The sequence below is a fragment of the Onychomys torridus genome, chromosome 7 (assembly GCF_903995425.1).
Source record: "Onychomys torridus chromosome 7, mOncTor1.1, whole genome shotgun sequence".
In the NCBI taxonomy this organism is placed as follows: Eukaryota; Metazoa; Chordata; class Mammalia; order Rodentia; family Cricetidae; genus Onychomys; species Onychomys torridus.
The window spans coordinates 50,919,761-50,940,163 of NC_050449.1; the positions used below are offsets into that span (position 1 = coordinate 50,919,761).

At 45.7% G+C, this 20,403-nt stretch overlaps 2 protein-coding genes across 5 annotated transcripts; both read left to right on the forward strand.

Annotated features, from left to right (window-relative positions):
• The first annotated feature begins 6,443 nt into the window (after nucleotides 1-6,443).
• On the forward strand, nucleotides 6,444-7,201 carry Ssr2 (signal sequence receptor subunit 2). Its single transcript, XM_036194161.1, is given in 3 exon segments — nucleotides 6,444-6,617; nucleotides 6,619-6,931; nucleotides 6,933-7,201. Coding segments are annotated over 3 exon segments (519 nt in total). The 5' UTR covers nucleotides 6,444-6,468; the 3' UTR covers nucleotides 6,990-7,201.
• Nucleotides 7,202-11,969: 4,768 nt separating this feature from the next.
• Nucleotides 11,970-19,227, forward strand: Fam219b (family with sequence similarity 219 member B). 4 transcript variants are annotated; one of them, XM_036194158.1, is made up of 6 exons: nucleotides 12,443-12,749; nucleotides 12,853-13,242; nucleotides 13,433-13,520; nucleotides 14,377-14,454; nucleotides 14,835-14,883; nucleotides 16,896-19,227. In XM_036194158.1, the coding sequence occupies exons 2-6, from the start codon at nucleotides 13,038-13,040 to the stop codon at nucleotides 17,055-17,057; spliced, it is 582 nt and encodes a 193-aa protein (XP_036050051.1). In that variant the 5' UTR covers nucleotides 12,443-12,749; nucleotides 12,853-13,037; the 3' UTR covers nucleotides 17,058-19,227. The 4 variants fall into 4 exon arrangements, with proteins under 4 accessions (XP_036050052.1, XP_036050051.1, XP_036050049.1 ...); XM_036194156.1 differs by having other exon boundaries at nucleotides 12,447-12,749; nucleotides 16,893-19,227; XM_036194159.1 differs by lacking the exon at nucleotides 14,835-14,883 and having other exon boundaries at nucleotides 11,970-12,749; nucleotides 16,893-16,954.
• The last annotated feature ends 1,176 nt before the right edge of the window (nucleotides 19,228-20,403 follow it).

Genomic DNA, 20,403 nt, shown 5'->3' on the forward strand with positions numbered 1-20,403 from the left:
CAGCCTGGGCTACCAAGTGAGTTCCAGGAAAGTGGCAAAGCTACACAGAGAAACCCTGTCTTGAACAACAAAACAAAAAAACACTTCTTTGGGGTTGGGGATTTAGCTCAGTGGTAGAGCGCTTGCCTAGCAAGTGCAAGGCCCTGGGTTCAGTCCTCAGCTCTGGAAAAAAACAAAGAAAACAAAAAACAGTCATCAAGGCAGTCTGGAGGATGTGTTGTGTAGCAGCCAGCCCTTCTCAGTGCCTGTGCCTTCTCTGATTGCTCCAGCAGCTCCATGTTAGCTCAGACATCATCAGTATTTGTTTGCTGTGGTTGGTTTGGAGGCCTTGTGAATAAAGATTAGATAGAGAAATGGGTTTTCCCCTTGAGAGCTAAGGAAGCACCCGTTTTACTTCAGAGGCCCCATAATACTGGAAAGTATTTCTGCTTTTCTGCCTACAGGTCTGGGTGATAGTGGCACAGCCAGTCAGATTACTGTAACGGAAACAGTAGTAAGAAGTTGAAATCTAGATGCCTTGTGTTCTAAAGCCATGCCAGCTGTTAGTAAAACTAGTTTTACTAAGTTTATTTTTTGTTGTTTTTTAAGATGTGCATTAAACCCGTGCATGTGTTCAATCACTAAACCCACTTTGGAAGGTTTTAATCTCACATTTGATCCCTTACCTGAAAACCTCTCATCCCCTCAAGAAGCAGAATTGTAAAATAAACCAAAGCAGGGGTGTGCATTTATTTGGTAGCCAGCCAGTGGCCCTTTTTCTCAAAACTGCTTCCTGTGAGAACCAGCTCTTTCCACAGCTCCAGTCTCCTCCAGAAACTATTCATGCAATCCCCCCATGCTTTCCTCCAGATACTATTTACCTGACTCCTCCCAGGCACTCACGCTAATGTCCTGTCCTTCAAGGATCCTATGGATGTGACAAGAGACGGATTAGAATAGCTCCCTAATATAGCAAATGTAAAAGTTCTGTGAACATACAATTCAGGTACTATGACAGAAAGTGACATTTAATTAAAGCCTCGAGAACTGGGATAGGGTGTTGTTAATCCTAGACCCCAAAGGTAATTTTACTTAACTGTCTTATGTTTGACCTTTTCACCACTGGAGTGTGAAGAAAGGATTTTTTTCCTCAAAGTTGTGCTCCTCCTGCCTCTACTTCCCAAATAATAAAATCACAGGTGTGCACCACCACACCATCCAGGCTCTTAATAAATAATAAAATCACAGGTGTGCATCACCACACCATCCAGGCTCTTAATAGAGAAGAATGCAGAATTATTAAAATGGTCTGTTTCCTCATGGCCATGGAAGGGAGCCAAGGAAGGAGCAAAGTTCACAACTGTCAACCAGGCTGTACAGTATACTTGTTGCTTTTTTTTTTCCCAGAGCTGAGGACCCAACCCAGGAAGCGCTCTACCACTGAGCTAAATCCCCATCCCCCTTTTTGTTTGTTTGTTTTTGAGACAGGATTTCTCTGTGTAGCTTTGAGCCTTTCCTGAATCTGACTCTAGCCCAGGCTGGCCTTGAACTCAGAGATCCGCCTGCCTCTGCCTCCCAGTGCTGGGATTATAGGCGTGCACCACCACCGTCTGAATATATTTGTTTCTAAGGTAGTGCTGTAACCATCTTTATGCTGCAAACATTGAGTGCCTACTGAACCTAACTGTAACAGCACCTATAACATGACCAGCAGCGAGGAGAAGCTGGGGAGAAGGAAGGAGGCAGCCAAGAGGCTGAGACTGCACAGTAACATGAGGGTGCTGGGTCAGGGTGACAGCAGTCCAGAAGGACAGCATTGTTAAGTCATCGGCTACAGTAATTAGAGGGAGAGTGGATTCTGGGAAAACATGGAGGGAAATATGGTGCTGTTGGGAAAAGAGGAGCTTGATGTGAAGTCGAGAAAGTGCTATGTGGGCAGGAGTCATGCTCTGACGAGTGAAACCAATGAGAAGGATTTAAAGTTTGAAGCTGCAGAGGGATTTCCATGGGGAGTTCTTGGAGTATAAATTAGGCTGAAAGTTGACTTGGTGTGAAAGGAAGAGGGTGTCTTTTATACTACAGAGCAGGGTTCTCAACCTTCCTAACGCTGTCACCCCCAATACAATTCCTCATGTTGTGGTGACTCAACCATAAAATTACTTTTGTTGCTACTTTGTAACTAAATATGCTATGGTTGTGAATTGTAATGTAAATATCTAAGTTTTCTGATCGTCTTAGGGGACCCCTGTGAAAGGGGGCTGTTCAACAATTCAGAGGTCACAACCCATAGGTCGAGAATCAGCTTTGAAAAATGTGCTTTCAGGCCAGCAAGGTGACTGGGCAAGGGTACTTGCTGTGAAGCGTGGATGATCTGAGTTTGGTCCCCACAGCCCACATAATGGAAGGAGAGCACAGACCCCAAAAGTTACTCTCTGACTTCCACGTAGTACATACACACACACACACACACACACACACACACACACACATACAAATATATTTCTCTTAAAAGTTTTTTAGTATATGACTTTTCTAGCATACTTCAGTTCAATCCTTAGTATCTACCCCCCCAAAAAAGCATAAAATACAGTTCATATTTTTGCAGAATCCAGTCCATTGTAGAATATCCCATAATCTGCCTGACAGTTCACTCATTAAAATCTAGCTAGACATTTTTGGCAAAAAATGCTATGCTATTTTGGACATGATGTTACATTTTTAGTCCCACACTGGAGAGGCAGAGAGACGTGAATCACTGAGTTCAAAGTCAGTGTTGTTTTATAGTGAGTTCCAGGCCAGACACAGCTACAAAAAAAACTCTGGCCGGGCGGTGGTGGCGCACGCCTTTAATCCCAGCACTTGGGAGGCAGAGGCAGGCGGATCTCTGTGAGGTCGAGGCCAGCCTGGTCTACAGTGTGAGTTCCAGGAAAGGCGCAAAGCTACACAGAGAAACCCAATCTTGAGGGGAAAAAAAAAAAAAAAAAAACAAAAAAACAACTGTGCTATGTGAAATATTAGATGTGTCCCTCTCAGGAGGGACATGGAGCCTCTGTGTGTGACATGTCATTTTATCCTAGCTTTTTGTTTTTCAAGACAGTTTTTCTGTGCGGTCCTGGCTATGTACAGAACTTACTTTGTAGACCAGGCTGTCCTCAAATTCAGATAATTGCCTACCTCTGCCTCCTGAGTGCTGGAATTGTTTGCCAAGCTGAGCTTGGTGGTGTACGCTTTTAATGCCAGCATTTGGGAGGCAGAGGCAAGTAGATCTCTGAGTTCGAGGCTAGTCTGGTCTACAGAGCAAGTTCCAGGACAGCCAGGGCTACACAGAGGAACCTTGTGTGTGTGTGTGTGTGTGTGTGTGTGTGTGTGTGTGTGTGTGTGTGTGTGTGGTGGTGGTGGTTGGGGGGGTTGTAACCACACCAGACTTAGCTTTTTTTGTCTTGTTTTGTTTTCCTTTTGTGTCTAAGTAGAGTTCAGGGACAACTTGCAGGATTCAGTTCTCTTCAGTGTGTGGATCAAACAGGTTTGTCAGACATAGTGGCTAATGCCTTTACTGGCTAAACCATCTTGTTCTAGCTTTTTAAATCTTCCTGCCAGATTATGGTAAGCAGCAGAATTTAGCAATAAAGTGGAGTATAGATTTAGATTCAGACCTGGGTTCAAACTCAAATGCCAAATAGCACTTTCTCAGAAAAAAATTATAACTTTTGAGGGGATTGCCTCCACAGCAAGTGCTTTTACTGCTCAAGTACATCCTCAGTTCCTCCACCCACCTAAATTAGGCAACTTTGTTTTCACTGTTCCCAGTGGCCCAAGGGATTAGAAACAAATGAAAGAATGGATTGGGCATTTAAAGTGCTTTCCGTACAAGCCTAGGACAGAGACAAAGGAAACAAAACTAGCCAATACAAAGTAACTTCAGGTCTTTTTTTTTTTTCTGTGAAAGAATTGGGGTATAAAGCTGGGCAGTGGTGCCACATGCCTTTAATCCCAGCAATCAGGAGTAGAGGCAGGTGGATCTCAGTGAGTTCAAGACCAGCCTGGTCTACAAAGCAAGTTCCAGGACAGCCAGGGCTGTTAAAGAGAAACCCTGTCTCCATGCGGGGATTGGGGTGGGGGGCATAGAATACTTAGCTATCATACCAATGAAACTGGTTTAGAGAATTTGGTTATTTCTCTAATCTTGATTGCTTGGGTCAGTTTCAGTCTGGTGACTTGAATTTTATGGATTAGCCTGATCTTGTGAGTACTGGACTTATTCCAGCAAAATTGTCTAGTGTATTCTCAGGACTGGGGATGGACTCATGACCTCATGTGTTAGGTGACATTCAACAACTGATCTGTATTCCCCTCTCCAGGATCTGTAACAGAACCTATATAACTGGATAGTTATCTTTCTTGTGCTGTGCTTTTTTCTCAAGATGGGAAGTACCTCACAGGCCTGCAATGTGAATGGAAGATTAGTGAGCTTATATCTCATTACAGTCACTTATGTGGCAGGTATGTTGGGAATATGCCTTACACCTAGACATTCTCCCCTAAGTTTCATAAGCTAACACTTCAAACTTTCCTAATCAATTGTATACCAGGGGACTTGTCCTTGGTACAGGGCCTTCTATTTTGCAGAAGCACTGTTCAATTAGCCATTTTCTTACATTGACTAAGTTTGGTTCAATAGCAAAAGTGAGACAATTCTGTGCTGTGCTTGGCTTACCAAAACTGGACCTGCTTCTGCATGTGATTAGTTTTGTCCCAACATCTGAAATATATATGTATGCAGCTATACATGTGAATGACAGAGTCACATCTAATTAGACTGGCATCTAACTTGCTGTGTAGCTGAAGATGACCTTGACCTTGAACTCTTGATTCTCATGCCTCTAACTCCCCAATGCTGGGATTGGCAGGCCTGTCCCACCAAACCTGACTCTAAAAACATCTTAATTAGAGCAAATATTGCCTTTTGGAAGTAGATTCTGTACATTTCCTTGTGAACACATGGGAGATACTAAAAACACAACTGGCTGGTATAAAAAAGACAACAGGGCTTAAAAAGCCAGGATGGAAGTCTTTGATCCTAACAGATAAGACTGTCAGGACCCTCCCCATTCCCACCAGCAAAGAAAAGAAAATGGAATGGTGACCAAGTGTCTTGCGGTCTGCAGTGCCTGCTGTAACACCCTCCACACCACAGGGATTGAAGAGCTGTTGCTGAATGGAAGAGCCAAGGGGAACCAGTACAGTCCCTGTGACTTGGGTCTGAGTAGCCTGGGTGAGGCAGAAGGGCTTTGTGACCTGTGTCTTGTGGCAGTTCTTGCCTGGAGTCTCCTAAGTTTTACTGCTTCTTTGAGGAGAGGGAGGTAAATTTCTTTTCTTAGATTGCTAATTATGTAAAAAAGAAACAGAGCTCTCACGTGAAAGGGAAGTAAAGGTAGTTTGTTTGGGAACCAAATAGTGACCATGACCCAGGAACACAGATTTAGGTCACTCACTCCAAATCCCATGTTCAAATGTGGTAACAGGCATTTTTCTAAAAACAGAACAAAGATGTAAATCAACACAGTTTCCTGTTAGATTAGTTATAGCAATGTCATTTGTATAAAAGAAGCAACCATTGCTTCTTTTCAACATGAAAACTGAACATTAAAACCAAGTCGTGTTTCTGGAAAGAAACTATTCCAACAGCCAGGAATGGTGGTGCAAACTTGTAATTCCAGTACCTGGGAAACCAAGGATGGAGGATTGTGAGTGCAAGGTCAGTCAGTCTTGGCTACATATTGAGTCTCTGCCTAAAAAGAGAACAAGTCCAACAAAGAGTGTAGGGGTGGAATTCACCAAAGCAACAGACTCCACTGGGTTTCATTTTCTTTTTTTCAAAAACTCTAGCCCCAAATTCTTCATTTCCTCCTTCCCAGCATTTTTTGCTTATTTATTTGTCCCTGGTGATCTAGGCTGCACAATATTGACCTACTCTGTGACAATGTTAGCTGTGGAACAGCCGGATATTTGGCAGTTTCTACAAGGGTTTGGAGCTTATTTCCAGCCAGACACAAGCACATCCCTTGGGGGCTAGAAAAGTCAAGTTTTGACACAGCCTTGTTCCTGCCACACACAGACTCGTGTGCACTTTCACCCTGCTTTCTAGCATCTAATTCATTTTTGTTACCTTCATTCTTGTTAGAAGACAAGGACTTACAGGACAGACTTGTCTAGAACTCTGGCCTCCACTTCCCAAGTCCTGGGCTTGTAGGTGTGTACCATCATGTAGAGCTTCCCATTTTATCTTTTGTTGTTAAGAGATCAGCACCCCTCCCTCCCAAAATAAAAGCCTCAAGCATTCCAGGCAAGGACTTTACCACCCACTGTACTTCCGGCCCCAAGGTTGTATTGAAGTGTGGTAATATGCCTGAAGAGCAAAGGCCAGCAAAGTGTTATAAAAATGGTGGACTGGTGGGCCTGTGGCCCAGAGAGGCGTTTGGGGTACTCACAATGAGGCCACTGGCATTCGTGGTGTTGCCTCTGTTAGCTGTCAGTCAAGCAGAAGGAGCCAGGCTTTTGGCCTCCAGATCAATGCTAAACAGATATGATGTGGAAGGGCGGGACCTGACCCTGCAGTATGACATCTACAATGTCGGCTCCAGATGCAGAATTACCTGACGATTCCTTCCCTCCAGAAGACTTCGGCATTGTCTCTGGTATGCTCAACGTCAAGTGGGACCGGATTGGCCCTGCTAGCAATGTCTCCCACACGGTGGTCCTGCGTCCTCTCAAAGCTGGGTACTTCTTCATCTCCGCCCAGGAGGATGGGCCTATTGTGATAGGCTTCGCCAGTGCACCTGGACAGGAAGGAATCCTCCCCCAGCGAGAGATTGACAGGAGATTCTCTCCCCATTTTCTGGACTGGGCAGCCTTTGGAGTCATGACCTTGCCATCCATAGGCATCCCTGTTCTGCTTCCTGTGGTATTCCAGCAAGAGGAAATACGATACTCCCAAACCCAAGAAGAACTGAATGCAGTTCCTCGGCCCTCTCTCCCAAGAAACCAGGTGTTTTCCAGACTCCATAGGGTATTAAATGTGTTCTCTTGGCCCTTGGTCCATGGCCATCTTGTCCTGGATCCTACCCTGAACTCAACCAGAATGCAAAGAGCAGGCCTGGGAGTTTGTACAAGCCTCCCTGTCCTCGCTGAAGCCATACAAACAGGACTGCCTTTAGCCACAGCTTTGGGGGTCTAGGAGGGGCCCTTTGGACTCTGTCTGACACCCCCGTCCCCTGGCAGCTCCTCTCAAGAGGGTGGAAGATTAAATGGAAGCTGTGGGGCCTCAACAGGCTCTGCCTGCATTAGGGGCACCTACCAAATGGATTTTCTAATAAAAACAAATGCCACACCAGAGGTGGGGGGGGGGGAGTGGACTTTAGGTGGGATGCCATGGTAGATCCTTGTTTTACCATTGGTACAGCAGCTACACCTGAATCTATTGCTGTTTCAGCTACTGACTGTGGCTCAGGCCAAGGCCCAGCAGGACTTCTGTGTCCCGCCAGAACCACCTCTACCACGGCAGCCAAATATAGTTTTTTGGTTTGTTTGTTTGTAGACAGTGTTTCTCTGTTTAGCTTTGGGCCTTTCCTGGATCTTGCTCTGTAGACCAGGCTGGCCCCAAACTCATAGAGATCCGCCTGCCTCTGCCTCCCAAGTGCTGGGATTAAAGGTGTGTGCCACTACCGCCCAGCGCCAAATGTAGTTTTAACTAAGTCTCTATTGTTCTACCTTACCAATAAAGACTTGGGAGTCAGATGCTGAGGTGAAAACCTGCTAGCTCAGAGAGGCTGAGGAGCAACCAGCTGACCTTCCTTCTTAGCCAGTGACCAACCATGAAGGACTCTTTTTCAACCATCCCAATCCAAAAATGATTACCACACTCAAAGTCATTCCCTACTACTTCCAGTGTTTCTCCATTCATTTTCCTGACTCCCTCTGTCTATGACTACTTCCTGTCAACTAGTTGCTGGCTCTACCTCTTGACCCAAGGTTTTATTTAATTAATGCAAACTCAGGGTTCACAGTGTGATCAGATATCCCACATTTCCCCTTTTTTTGTCTAAAGAAAAAAAGAAAGGTTTTAACTTTAATACAGTAAAACTATATACAATAAGAACAATTATCAGGTAAGAATTATATTCACAATGACCAGTCCTTTTGTATTTGGCAACTTTAGAGAAAGTTCTTTATTATTTATCATATCTTGGTGAGTCCAATGCGATTACCTTAATCATTTTCTATCATAACTTGAATTACCAGTTAAAAATATCCTTTTAGACCTTAAAACATTTTCTTAGATAAACAACTTAAGCTTTTATGTCTCTCAACCTTTATAAACTACATCTCTTTTTTGAGTTTCTTTTTTTAAATTGGTAACAAGGAAAACTGTGAAACTGTAACTATCTAGTCTTCAACTCCATCAGAGACTTCAGAAGGATAAAACATTACCTGAGCAAACAGGAAGTGCAGAGCAAGCAACTTCCAAAATTATACAAATGATAGAGATAGCTGGCTGCCTGGACAGTCATCCAAGGTTCCTCTGCACCGTTGGGGCATCATCTTTGGCCTACAGGCCTAGAATATCTGACAGACTTTACTGTGAAGCAGGAATTTTGAAGACTGGCCTACCTTGTCTTGGCAAAGTTCGGCAGTTAGCTTCCTTTCTGTCCTGCTTATTCAATTTGGACAGCATACTGTCAGCAGTTGAGGCAAGGGCAGTTTCTTGCTGGTGGCTAGGTTGCCACATTATGCAAACTCCATATGGAGGTTCTTCAATGCCCATCATCTTCTTTGAAGTAGACTAGTGCTGCCAGGAGCAGACATATCTCACCATCACGGAAAGTCTTAAGTTAAGAAAACATCTTTGAATGCCATATTCTGCAGATCTCTGAAGTGTTTGAAGACCACCTATCCATCTAAAATGTATCTGTTTGACCTTGAAAACATACCTAACACGACCACAAGTTTGTTATAGGTGACTAACTGCTAATCTGCATTTTTCTTTTTTCTTTTATGACAGGGTTTCTCTGTGTAAGAGCCCCAGCTATCCTGGAACTCACTCTGTAAACCAGGGTGGCCTTGAACTCAAGAGATCCACCTGCCTCTGCCTCTGCCTCCCCAGTGCTGGGATTAAAGACATGTGTCACCACCACCCGGCATACCCTGCATTTCTTAATTATCCTAAACAGTTTGTAATAGTAGCTTTCAAAGACTAGAACTTTACATTTTTAAATGAGTTGCATAGGTACAATACCTTAAACAAGAGTAGAAACATATATACAGTATGTTGTAACAAAAATAACCTTACATTTTTATCAATATACAATTCATACCAATGTGAAATATTTGAGACTAGTAGTTGCTTTTTAGTTTAAAAGTAGATTCAATAATCTACCATTTTATCCTATAGTTGCTATATCCCCCCCCCTCTTTTTCTTTTCATCCCTTACCCCCACCCCCTTTTCAACACTAGATAGGAGAGAAAGAAGGAAAGAGGAAAGAAAAAGAAAGAAATCCCTGAACCTAACCTCCTTTGCTTAGTTTCCTCCCTGACCATGACCAATAACAACTTGCAACCAACCCCCCAAATGATGACAAACATCCATAATCCATCGACGAAACAAAACCACCCACCCCACCTCTCGAGAATGTGGTTGTCTTGTTCTTAAAATTGCTTCTTGCTGTCTGTGGGCAATGGCATCTTTAGGGGACCCTGACAGAACTGAGATAATGGTCAAGCCCTGGGAGAGCCAGCTGCATCATTTATTGTCCAGTCTCTGTGCGATGGGAAGGTGCAGGCCTAACTGAAGTCCTGGCTGGAGTAGTCTGTGAGGCTGGACCATCTCAGCTAGAGCTCTGAAGTTGTCCTGGATGAAGATTTTTGAGGATACAGCAATGGAGGCGTTCTGAGAGGCTGGACCACTGGGGTTACTACTTGTCCTCTCTTCATTGGTGTCTGGTCCTTGTGTTCTGAAAACACAAACTTTTAAAGGTAACATTCATATTTGCATTAACACAAGTACGGAATGCGGGGTATGCACAAATCAGCTAAATATGATTCCCTTCTCTAAGTTTGAGCAGGTAAAAGGCATCTATCAATTTTACTAAGTCCATTTGGACTATATAATCAAACTATAAATCTCCATCCATGCCATATGACAGGATGGCATGTAATAATAAGTCATGAGGACTCTGTAGCCCTCATCCAATCTCAAAGCTGTCCCCATGTCAAGAGATCAGTACATATGTCACCTGTTTTATAATTTTTCTTGGTTTCTTCATGTCTGCAGCCAAGATTTTCAGAAGCTCTCTTCCAGTCAAATATGATCTTTATTAATTTTGAAGAAATCTATAGCTTTTCGTTTCCTGTGGAAACAAAGACATAACCTCTCCCCCAATGCAACACATTTTCTGACTTCCATTGTGAGGTTAGGACATCATTAAAATATATGCTGGTTCAATTCAGCAGTTTTTTTCCACAACCCATTATCTCTCAGCAGCTGTTTTTTGCTCACTAGCATTTAAAAAATTTAAAGTTAACAAAATACTATGTAATATATCTCTGGGGCTCTCTGTTAGTCCTTTCTGTTTAGTTAGCATATATTTTAAAGTATGATTGGATTTTTCTATAACTTTATTCTGTAGGATTGTGTGTTATACCTACAATATGCTTTATGTTGTAATATGCAAAAAACTGATTGATTTTCCCTTGTTCATCTGCATTCATTAGTCTAATGTTAACCTTTGCCATACCTTCTGCATACGCCAGAGGGCAGGGATCTTCTTTTTGAATTATCTCTAGAAAAAAACATTGTTTCTAGTAACACTTTGCCTACAATCCCTCTTGAAATGACCTTGCTTGCCACAGCCAAGACATTTGGTGGTTTGTCTTTTCTTAAAACCTTTAGTGATAACTTCTCCTACTAAAGTTTCATCATAAGTATGAGATGCAATATCAACCGTATTTCTAATCCATTCTTCTATTGGTGCTGATCTTGCCTTTAGAGGCCTGATCACCCTTTTGCAATCAGAATTAGCATTTTCAAAAGCCAAAGATTCTATTAATAGTTGTTGGATTTCTGGATCTGATGCTATTCTATTTACAGCTGGGGTCAATCTTTGTAAAAAATCAGTGAAGGCTTCTTTGGGGCCTTGTATAATTGTAGTTAATGACTCAGAACTCTTTTCTGGTTCTTTAACTTTGTCCCAAGCATTTAAGGCAGCTAACTGACATAGCACCAAGATGTGGTCATCAAATTCAAGTTGTCTTTGCAAGTCAGCATACTGGCCTTCACCTAGCAACTGATCTTGGGAAATATTAATACCTCTAGCCCTATTTTGTTGTTCTATGGCCCTAGCTTCCTCTTTCCAACACATTTGCCATTGTAACTGCGGACCAGCTTCCAATGTCGCTGATGCCAAATCTTTCCATTCTTGGGGGATAATTCTGTTCTGAGTTGCCCATGAGTTTAATATCCACTTCACAAAGGGTGAATGCATACCATATGAAACAACATCTTCCTTGAATCTCCTCAAATCTAATACTTCCATAGGATTACATTGAACTTCTCCATAACATAAGGTTGGTTTTCTAATAACCTTGGGCTGCTGTTCCTCTGTCTGTATCTGAGTAGCTTGCTTATTTTCATTAATAAGTCTTTCTAAGGTTTGTATCTTATCTGTCAACTTTTTGTTATTTTCACTAGTAAGTCTTTCTAAGGTTTGTATCTTATTAATCAACTCTTCATATTTGGCACGATTATCAAACCACCTTTTATATTTGGCACAAAAATACACTGTAGCTATTAAGGATAAAATACGAATTACCAGACTCATGGTATTTACAGTCGGCATTATGTCAAGCCCTGCTAAGTCGTTTAATGCCTCATTTACTGCTTCCATTTTCAAGTCATCCTTAGTAGCATTATACAGGGTCTTAACTCCCTGCATTGTGATATTTCCCATCCTTAACGTGGGAAAGATTGTTCTTTTTAATATTATTCAACTCTCTCCTTAAGGACTTCTCAGGGGTCTTACCAGATCTGGTGACTTCTCAGTTTGTCCACAGCTGGTGTGATTTCTCTGTTGTGTGGTTGTGCCACGTGTTGGAGCACCAAATGTTGTTTTATTGTCAGTACAGCGGCTGCACCTGATTCTACTGCTGTTTCAGCTACTGACTGGCTCCACAGTCACTGCCCGGCGGCTCAGGCTGAGGCCCAACGGGACTTCTGCGTCCCGCCAGACCCACCTCTGCCACTACAGCCCAATGTAGTTTTTAACTAAGCCTCTATCGTTCTATTTTACCAGTAAAGACTCGGAAGTCAGATGCTGGGGTGAAAACCTGCTAGCAGACCTTCCTACTTAGCTGGCGACCAACAAAAAGAACTCCCTTCCACCGTCTCAAACTAAAAAAGACCGTCAGACTCAAAGGCCCTCCCTCCTACTTCCTGTGTGTTTCTCTATTCCTTTTCCTGACTCCCTCTCTCTATGACCACTTCCTGTCAGCTAGTTGCTAACTCCACCTCTTGACCCAAGGTTTCATTTAATTAGTGCAAACTCGGGATTCACAATGTGGTCAGATAACTTTCAACAGATCCTGATCCTCCCGGACCTGTTCCCTTTTCTAGAGAAAGGTGACATCGCCCCTTCATTTCAGCCTGACTCCTGTATTAAACCCCTAAAGAAGCTCCGGCTGAGGCGAAAGAGACACTCAAGGCACACAGAGTCCTTGGGTAGGCACACTCCCGCCACCCTACATAAATGTCGTTTTACTTAAACTATAGACTGAACTGGTATCTTCCACATCATCAGGCTTAAATAGACTTCACGTTTCAGAGTATCTGGAAGGCAGGACCTGGGCTGCCCGGCTCCTGACAGTCCGGGCGGAACCTTGATGCTCGCCCCACTGCAGGCCGCGGAGGGAAGCCGAAGCCCTGCGCCACTGTCTTACTAAAGGAGTGTAAGCCCCGCGGTTCGTTCTTCCCCACGCCGGGCTGGCTGCGGGCGGGGCGGGGCGGGGCATGGCCACCGCGGAGCTCCAGGGACACGCGGTGCAGATGTCCACCCAGCCTGGCGCGGCCCCCGATGGCACGGCAGAAGCTGCGGGACTGCCTTCCGGGCGGGGCGGCGGCGCGGCCCTTGGTCTCGGGGAACGCCCGCCCGCTGCTGTGGAGAAGCGGGGACCATACATGGTGACCCGCGCACCTTCTATTCAGGCTAAGCTTCGTGAGTGCGGCGGGATGCGTGCGGGTCTCTGCTGGAGCGGGCTGCTGTGGCTAGGGTTTGGGCCCCGGAGTCCCATGATCTTGTCCCCAGAGGGGAAGGGGTTTTAGGTGCAGCCATCTCCAGCCGCTGAGAGCCTGGGAAGCAGCGGGATGGGGAAGACCTGGCTGACTCAGGACCTTTTGACTTCCAGAGAAGCATCGGGACCTGGCCAAAGCCGTTCTACGGAGAAAGGGCATGCTGGGGGCCTTGCCGAACCGCCCCGATTCTTCAGGGAAAAGGTCTCAATGAGCTTCACCTCCTCTGTGTCAGCAGCTTCCAAGGAAGGCCTGTAGCCCCCTGCCTGGGAAACAGGGCGCTGAAGTTTAAGGTTGAGCTAGCTAGCTAGTCTATTGACAGGTTCACCTTAAGAATGGGTACTGGGCCAGGCAGTGGTGGCGCACGCCTTTAATCCCAGCACTTGGGAGGCAGAGCCCGGTAGATCTTTGTGAGTTCGAGGCCAGCCTGGTCTACAGAGTGAGATCCAGGAAAGGTGCAAAGCTACATAGAGAAACCCTGTCTAGAATGGGAACTGGAACTACCTCTACTCTTCCTTTGAGGCTGTGCTAGTATCACGAAATAGGCTTTGGAATAGGGGAGTTCCATCAGTGTATAGACAAGATAATTCATTAAGGGAAGACATGGTGGCCAAAGTCCCAGGAGTCAAGATGGAGAGCCCCATGAGAATGACCGGGCAGTATTTTGAGCTTTTCTCTTTCTTTTTTTTTAAACAGAATGGGAAACTCTCAGAGCCGAATAAGACCTCACATAGTATGGCTGTTTACAGCTGAATGTTGAAACTCAAATGTGAAGGGATTTGCCTGAGATCCTCTGGTTAAATAAGGTGGAGAGAAGCTGTTTTACCCGGTTCAAAAGAGGGAGATGTATTTTTCCTAGGAGCTATCACATGGAGTAGAGTGGGCTAGAACATAATTTGAGGAGCCAGAGACAACTGTATAGAGCATTAGGTTGTGATGGCTATGACAAGGTAGAAGGGAAGTCTGGAACGGTCCAATTAGTTCTTTCTGCATAGGGACCAGCACTCTGCTCTTCCATGTGAAATGCCTGTGCTTTCTTGCCCTCCCCATCTCTCCTCAGGTCAGTGAAGTTTAACAAGGGCTATACTGCTCTTAGCCAGAGTCCAGATGAAAACCTGGTGTCCCTTGACTCTGACAGGTGAGTCTTCCCTTGGAAACAGTCGGGGACTGACTTGGCTAGCACTGCAGATTGCTTGGTTCCCCTGCCTGTTGCCTATCTTCTCCAAGGCCCTTCATGCACATTCCAGGGCTGTTCTCTTCTGAGTGCTGTCCCTTCCAGGGATGGCGTGGCTAAGTCATCCTGTCCTATTGTGCCTGCACCTTTAGTGAGAATGTCTGTTTCTGCTGAAGTCAATGGAGGGAGCCACTGGTACTCACTGGAGACTCTGGGCTTGAGCTCTGTGGTGTGTGGTCTTTGCTGCACAAGTCCTTGAGACCCTCTTGCATGTCCTCCTCCTTGCCATTTGCAGCTGTGCTCCATAGATGGCCCCCAAACTGATTGTCTTCCTCTTCTCCTAGTGATGGGGAGCTGGAATCCAGATACTCCTCCGGGTATTCCTCTGCAGAGGCAAGTCCAGAGCGCCTGTGTGTGCAGTGCCAGGCTTCAGGCAGCATCGCCACCACTGCCAAATGCTTGTTTGGTGCCTGCTGTGAGCACAGCACCGTGCCAGGTTCTAGTCTGTTCCCTAGTCCTCCACTAGGCCCTCTTCCCTTAGCAGAGATAGCAGGTGTCTTAGGAAGGCTGTTGAAAATTCAGGAGACTATATATCCTCAGGGCCAGAAATGATCTCAAAAGCCTATAATTCGGGCGTCCTCTTGTTAAATTCCAGCCAAGTGTCTACTAGCCTTTACGTGCTGGGATGCTTCCTGCGACTGGGCATTCACTACATCCAAGAAGCATTGCTTGCTGCCCTCCCCCAGCAAACATACAGCTCCTTCTTAGGGTAGTTTGCAGGTCTTCCTGTTTCTTGCAACAGGTCATAGGCCTGCCTTCCAGTGCTACAGTAACTCCACTCGCCCTTTCTCTGAGTCAGCATTTAACCCCCACCCCACCCCCATCTTCCACTGAGCTTTCCTCAGTTCCGTCTCTGGGTAGTTCTGTGTGAGTACAGCACTCCTGGGCTGGTCTTTCAGACATCTTTCCAGAACGATTGCCCAGGGAGAAACACAGGGACAGAAAAGTCTCAGCGAGGGCATAACAGCATGTGCGAGTTCAAGTGCAAAGAAGTGGGAACATGGCTGCACTAGATCTTTCTTCCTTATTCTCCAAGGAATCTTTGGCTAGATTCTCAATTTTTTTTTTACATCTTTTTATTTTTTTATTTACTATGTATGGGGGGGGGTGGGTATTTAGCTCAGTGGTAGAGTACTTGCCTAGCAAGCACAAGGCCCTGGGTTCGATCCTCAGCTCCACACACACACACAAAAATAATTCTATTATGTATACAGGAAAGGGTGCCAGATCAGATCTCATTACACACAGTTGTGAGGCACCATGTGGGTGATGGGAATTGAACTCAGGACCTCTGGAAGAGCAGCCAGTGCTCTTAACCTCTGAGCCATCTCTCCAGCCCATAGTCTCTCAATTTTTGCAAAGGAGAAAACAGCTTGCATGGGGCACCCTTCTTATATGTCTAAGACACTAAAATTGTCAAAACTAAGAAAACTTGCCGAGAGGTGGTGGCGAATGCCTTTAATCCCAGCACTCGGGAGGCGGAGGCAGGTGGATCTCTGTGAGTTCAAGGCCAGCCTGGTCTATAGAGTGAGTTCCATTCAGGAGAGCCAGAGCTACACAGACAAACCTTGTCTCAAAAAAAAGGGGGGGGGGGGGGGTGCAGACCTAAGAAAACTGCCAAGAATTTCAAGTTTTAAATTTTCCTAGTCCTATTGACTTTCCGCCTGTCGGTACCCTGGTGAAATCAGGCTGTTGGACTTTGCAGGAGCCGAGCCCTGCCAGCAAAGAAGGTAACAGGAACTGGCAGTGCAGACAAAGCTGCTCCCTACCCCTCTCCGCTGTGCCGAATGTACCTTTAATAGTCAAGCCCATTTTTCTGTTGTTACCCTGTGTTTATTTTTCCTTTCTTTTTTTTATTTTTAGTTATTTATTTTTTGAGACCATTTCCTCTATATTGCCATGGCTGTCCTGGAATTCACTGTGTAGATCAGGCTGGCCTTGAACTCTTTAATCTTGACAGGGATATCTGGGTTTCCAGTGGGAAAAGTCAGTAGAGTGATTTTGGAGACAGGGTTTTTCTATGTAGCCCTGGCTGTCCTGGAACTTGTTCTGTAGACCAGGCTGACCTTGAATTCACAGCAATCCACCTGCCTCTGCCTCCTTTGCTGGGATTAAAAGCGTGAAGCCTAGATAGTTTTTAATAGCCTCTGTGGAGTTCCTCACTGCTGGAAAGGCACAGCTGGGAAATGGTGATGCTTCCTTCTGTAATCCAGGATGTGGAGTTGACCTGGGGCTAGGTAGAGCAGGGAAAGGAAGCTCAGGTATAGTGACAGGGACCTGCCTTTGGGCAGCAGCTCTGCATGCTTTGCATCCTGGTTTATAGTTCTCTCCTCTTCCTTTAGCAGGTGAACCAGGATGTGAGTCGGCAGCTGCTGCAAGATGGCTATCACCTAGATGAGATTCCAGATGATGAGGACCTGGACCTCATCCCCCCTAAGCCTGTTGCCTCTTCCGCATGCTCTTGCTGCTGGTGCTGTCTTGGGGATTCTTCCTGTACCGTCCAGTAGCCATGACCCTCCAGGATGGGCCCTGCTCATTGTGAGCCCTGATGGCTCTTCACAGCTCAGCGCACTGGGCACTCTTGCCAGCCTAGAATCACTGGAACACTGACCTTCTGGGCAGGCCACTGACCTCCAGGCAGCTGTCACCTGGTGCTTCTCCTATCAGAAGCCCCTGTCTGGGTCACAGGCCATAGGTCAAAGTCTGCACTTCTCTGTTGGGGCAGTTTCAAGAAGCCAATCTAATAAGGGTAGGAGAAGAGACTTTCTGCGGTTCTTATGCTACTGACAAAGATTGCTAAGAAAACCATTTGCAGACATTCTGACTGGTGTTTGTTGGGGTGTTCTGGGGAAAGGGAAAGAAAGAGCTCCTCTGCCCAGGCTGTGCTGGATGGTGTGATGGGAGGCAGAAAGCAGCACTTTACACCTGAAAGACTGTAACTGAGACCAATTCAAAAAATTCTGTGTTTTTCTTGCTCCAGCTCTAAGGTCAGTTAACAGGTTTGACCTTCAAGAAAGCACAAAGTGGGTTGCTACTTCAGGTTACATATGTCTAGTTATGGCAAGGAATAGAACTTGATGATGATGTAGGATTGTGGCTTTCTGAACCTCTAGACTTGGGGCATTCACTCTACTAGTCCTGCTGTCTGGATGGGTCTAGTAACTGGTCAGCCCTTCCCTAGTTAAAAGGAAACTGTTCTGTCATGTATATGTTCATTTTTCTGCATTTCCTTGGCCTTTGCTAGTTTTTCCACCTGTTTGGTTTTTTGTTTTGTTTGAGCTAATAGTTGGATTGGCTCCTGAGGCTGGCACCAGAAACCTGCAGTTTTTGTGATTACCAGCAGAGGGAGCTGCTGGGCAGTCAGTGCCTTCCTGTTTAGCTTTTAAAACATTGAGTGAATAGATGTCCTGGTGTAGCTGTGTGGCTTTGGCCTACATGGGAATGTTCAGCCAGGATGGGGAAGAGACCTAAGCCAGCTTCTGGACCCCACTTGAGATAGATCAATTCACAGTGCAAGGGGATTTCCCTCTTCTAACAAGATTATTCCTATGGCACATTCCTCTGCCCCAGCACAGGGCTCACAGGCTGGTTGTCTAGGTCTAGTAGACCAATTGCCTACCATGTGCAATGCTCTGGGTTCGAGTCCCACACTGGGAGACTTTGTTCCCACACTTGAACAAAGCAAAGCCTTTCTCAACCCCAAGCCTGAACACAGCAAACACAGGGATAATTTCTCTTGCAATACTAAGCCTCTTTCTGGAATTTAGTTTTCCAGGACCCTCTCTCCCACCTTTTCTTTATCTTACCCAGGTGTGTGGTGAGACTTGGAGTGGACAGGGTTCCCAGCATAAAAGGCACAACAGAAGTAGGGGTTGGGCACCACTTGTGACTGTCACGTGCAGTGACTCCTAGAGGCTTAGGAATGATGTGCCCCCTATGGTCATGCTTGGTTCTTGGGACTGAGTTATAGATGCTAACTGTGCTCTGCAGTGGGACTCTGCAGCTGTGCAGGTCTCTCACATTCTCAGCACCTGTGTAAAGCCTGCAGGGAAGGAGCACAGACCACAGCTAGGCCTTCTAGAATTCTGCAGAGGCGAAGCCCATGTGGAAAGGGATGTATGTAGTACAGTGTTGAGGAAGACTTGATGGTGTGGCTCGTGAGGGCCAGAGTGGTTGTGGAACTTCAACGTGGAGCCCTATTTCTGCTGGGCTTTGGTTAAAACAGAGTAGTTTGTGCGTTCGGCAGCTGGGGGCAAGGGTGCAGTAACCCCCAAACCACATCCTCTGGGGGGGGGGGTTGTTGCTGTAATCAACAGAGGTACTTAGCTGGAACAGTCCCTGGAAGAGCTGTGTGGCCTTCTGTGGGAAAGCATTGCTTTGGAGAAAGCTCAGGGATGTAGAGCAGGTGATAATGTCCAGTTAGGAGGTACCGGTAGAAATGGGCAGTTGTTAGGGGCTAGAAGAAAATAACACCAATAAAGGCACAATGGTGCCCAGATTCTAACTGCCTCAATTCAATGCTGGGTGTTCTGCAGGAGGCAGTCCCTGGGAAGGAGTACATCTGAGCTTCCTCAAGAGTGGTTCCACTGGATGTTTACAGACCACTGTTCTACAGACCTCTTGGCTTGTACTTCCACGGTCTCTTATAATAAATGCAATCATGGTAGTTGATCTGTATTGCATTGCATTGCACTGTTTTTTGGTTTTCTGGTTTTTCTTTTTAGTGGGGGAGCTTTTTGAGATAGGGTTTTTCTGTGTAGCCTTGGCTGTCTTGGAACTCACTCTGTAAACCAGGCTGGCCATGAACTCACAGAACTCCACCTGCCTCTGCCTCCCAAGTGCTGGGATTAACAATGAGTGCCACCATACCCAACTTGCTTTGGGAGTTTTAAGAAAGGCCTGAGCATCCTCAAGAAATAGCTTAGTCCAACTATGGCAATGCCTCCTGAAAACCTTTTCTGCTGTTCTCCAAGGATATTATTTTGGAGGCTGTGAGTGGAATGGACCTTTGGCTTTAGAATAGGTAAAGCCTTTGGCAGACCCTCTTCAGACTTACTGTTTTGTGTGTGTATACACACATGTGGGTGTACGGTGGCAAATGTGTAGAGATCAGGGAACAACTTTCAGGAGTGGGTTCTCCTTCCACCATGTGGATCCCAGGGGTTGAAGTTAGGTCATAGGGCTTGGTGGCAAGCTCCATTTTACTCCTTTTCTATGGCCTCAGCTCTTTTTTAAGCCAAAGAGATTCTGTAATAAATGCTGGGATGGAGTTGCATCCCTATAATCCTAGTACCTGGGAGGTGGAGGCAGGGGAATTAGGAGTTCAGGTCAACCCCCAGTACATAGGGATTTCTTGGTTTGGTTTTTAATTTTTATCTTGTGTGTGTGCACTTAAGTGTCTGTCTGTCTGTTGTGAGCCACCACATGGGAGCTGGGAACCAAACCTGGGTTCTCTGTAAGTTCTTTTAACTGCTGAGTCATCTCTCTTGCCCCAATACAGAACACCAGCCTGAGCTATGAGAACCTCAAAAGTACCTAAGAGGGCCTGGGGGATGGCTCAGTTGGTAAAAAGATCACTGAGTTCGGATCCCTCACCCCTCTACCCCAAATAAGAAGCTAAAGGTAGTGGCACACACCTGTAATCCCAGTTCTGGGGGGGCCGGGCCAGGAGGCTCAGTGAGGCTTTCTAGCCAGTCAGCCTAGCTGAATTGGTGAGTTCCAATGAAAGACTCTTGTCTCAAGGGGGAAAAAAAGGTGGATGGCTCTTGAGGAACAACACCGGGGAACATGTGCATCATGTGCACACACGTAAACCTGTGCACACACCGCAAGTCACAATAAAGCGAAGACAGA

What these genes read in the sequence shown, in the direction of transcription:
- Fam219b (XM_036194157.1), top strand. Translation starts at nt 13,038, where the DNA reads ATGGCCACCGCGGAGCTCCAGGGACACGCGGTGCAGATGTCCACCCAG. An exon ending in TTCTATTCAGGCTAAGCTTC is followed by an intron (nt 13,243 to 13,432) that starts GTGAGTGCGGCG and finishes TTTGACTTCCAG; the next exon opens with AGAAGCATCGGGACCTGGCC. An exon ending in GTGTCCCTTGACTCTGACAG is followed by an intron (nt 14,455 to 14,834) that starts GTGAGTCTTCCC and finishes CTCTTCTCCTAG; the next exon opens with TGATGGGGAGCTGGAATCCA.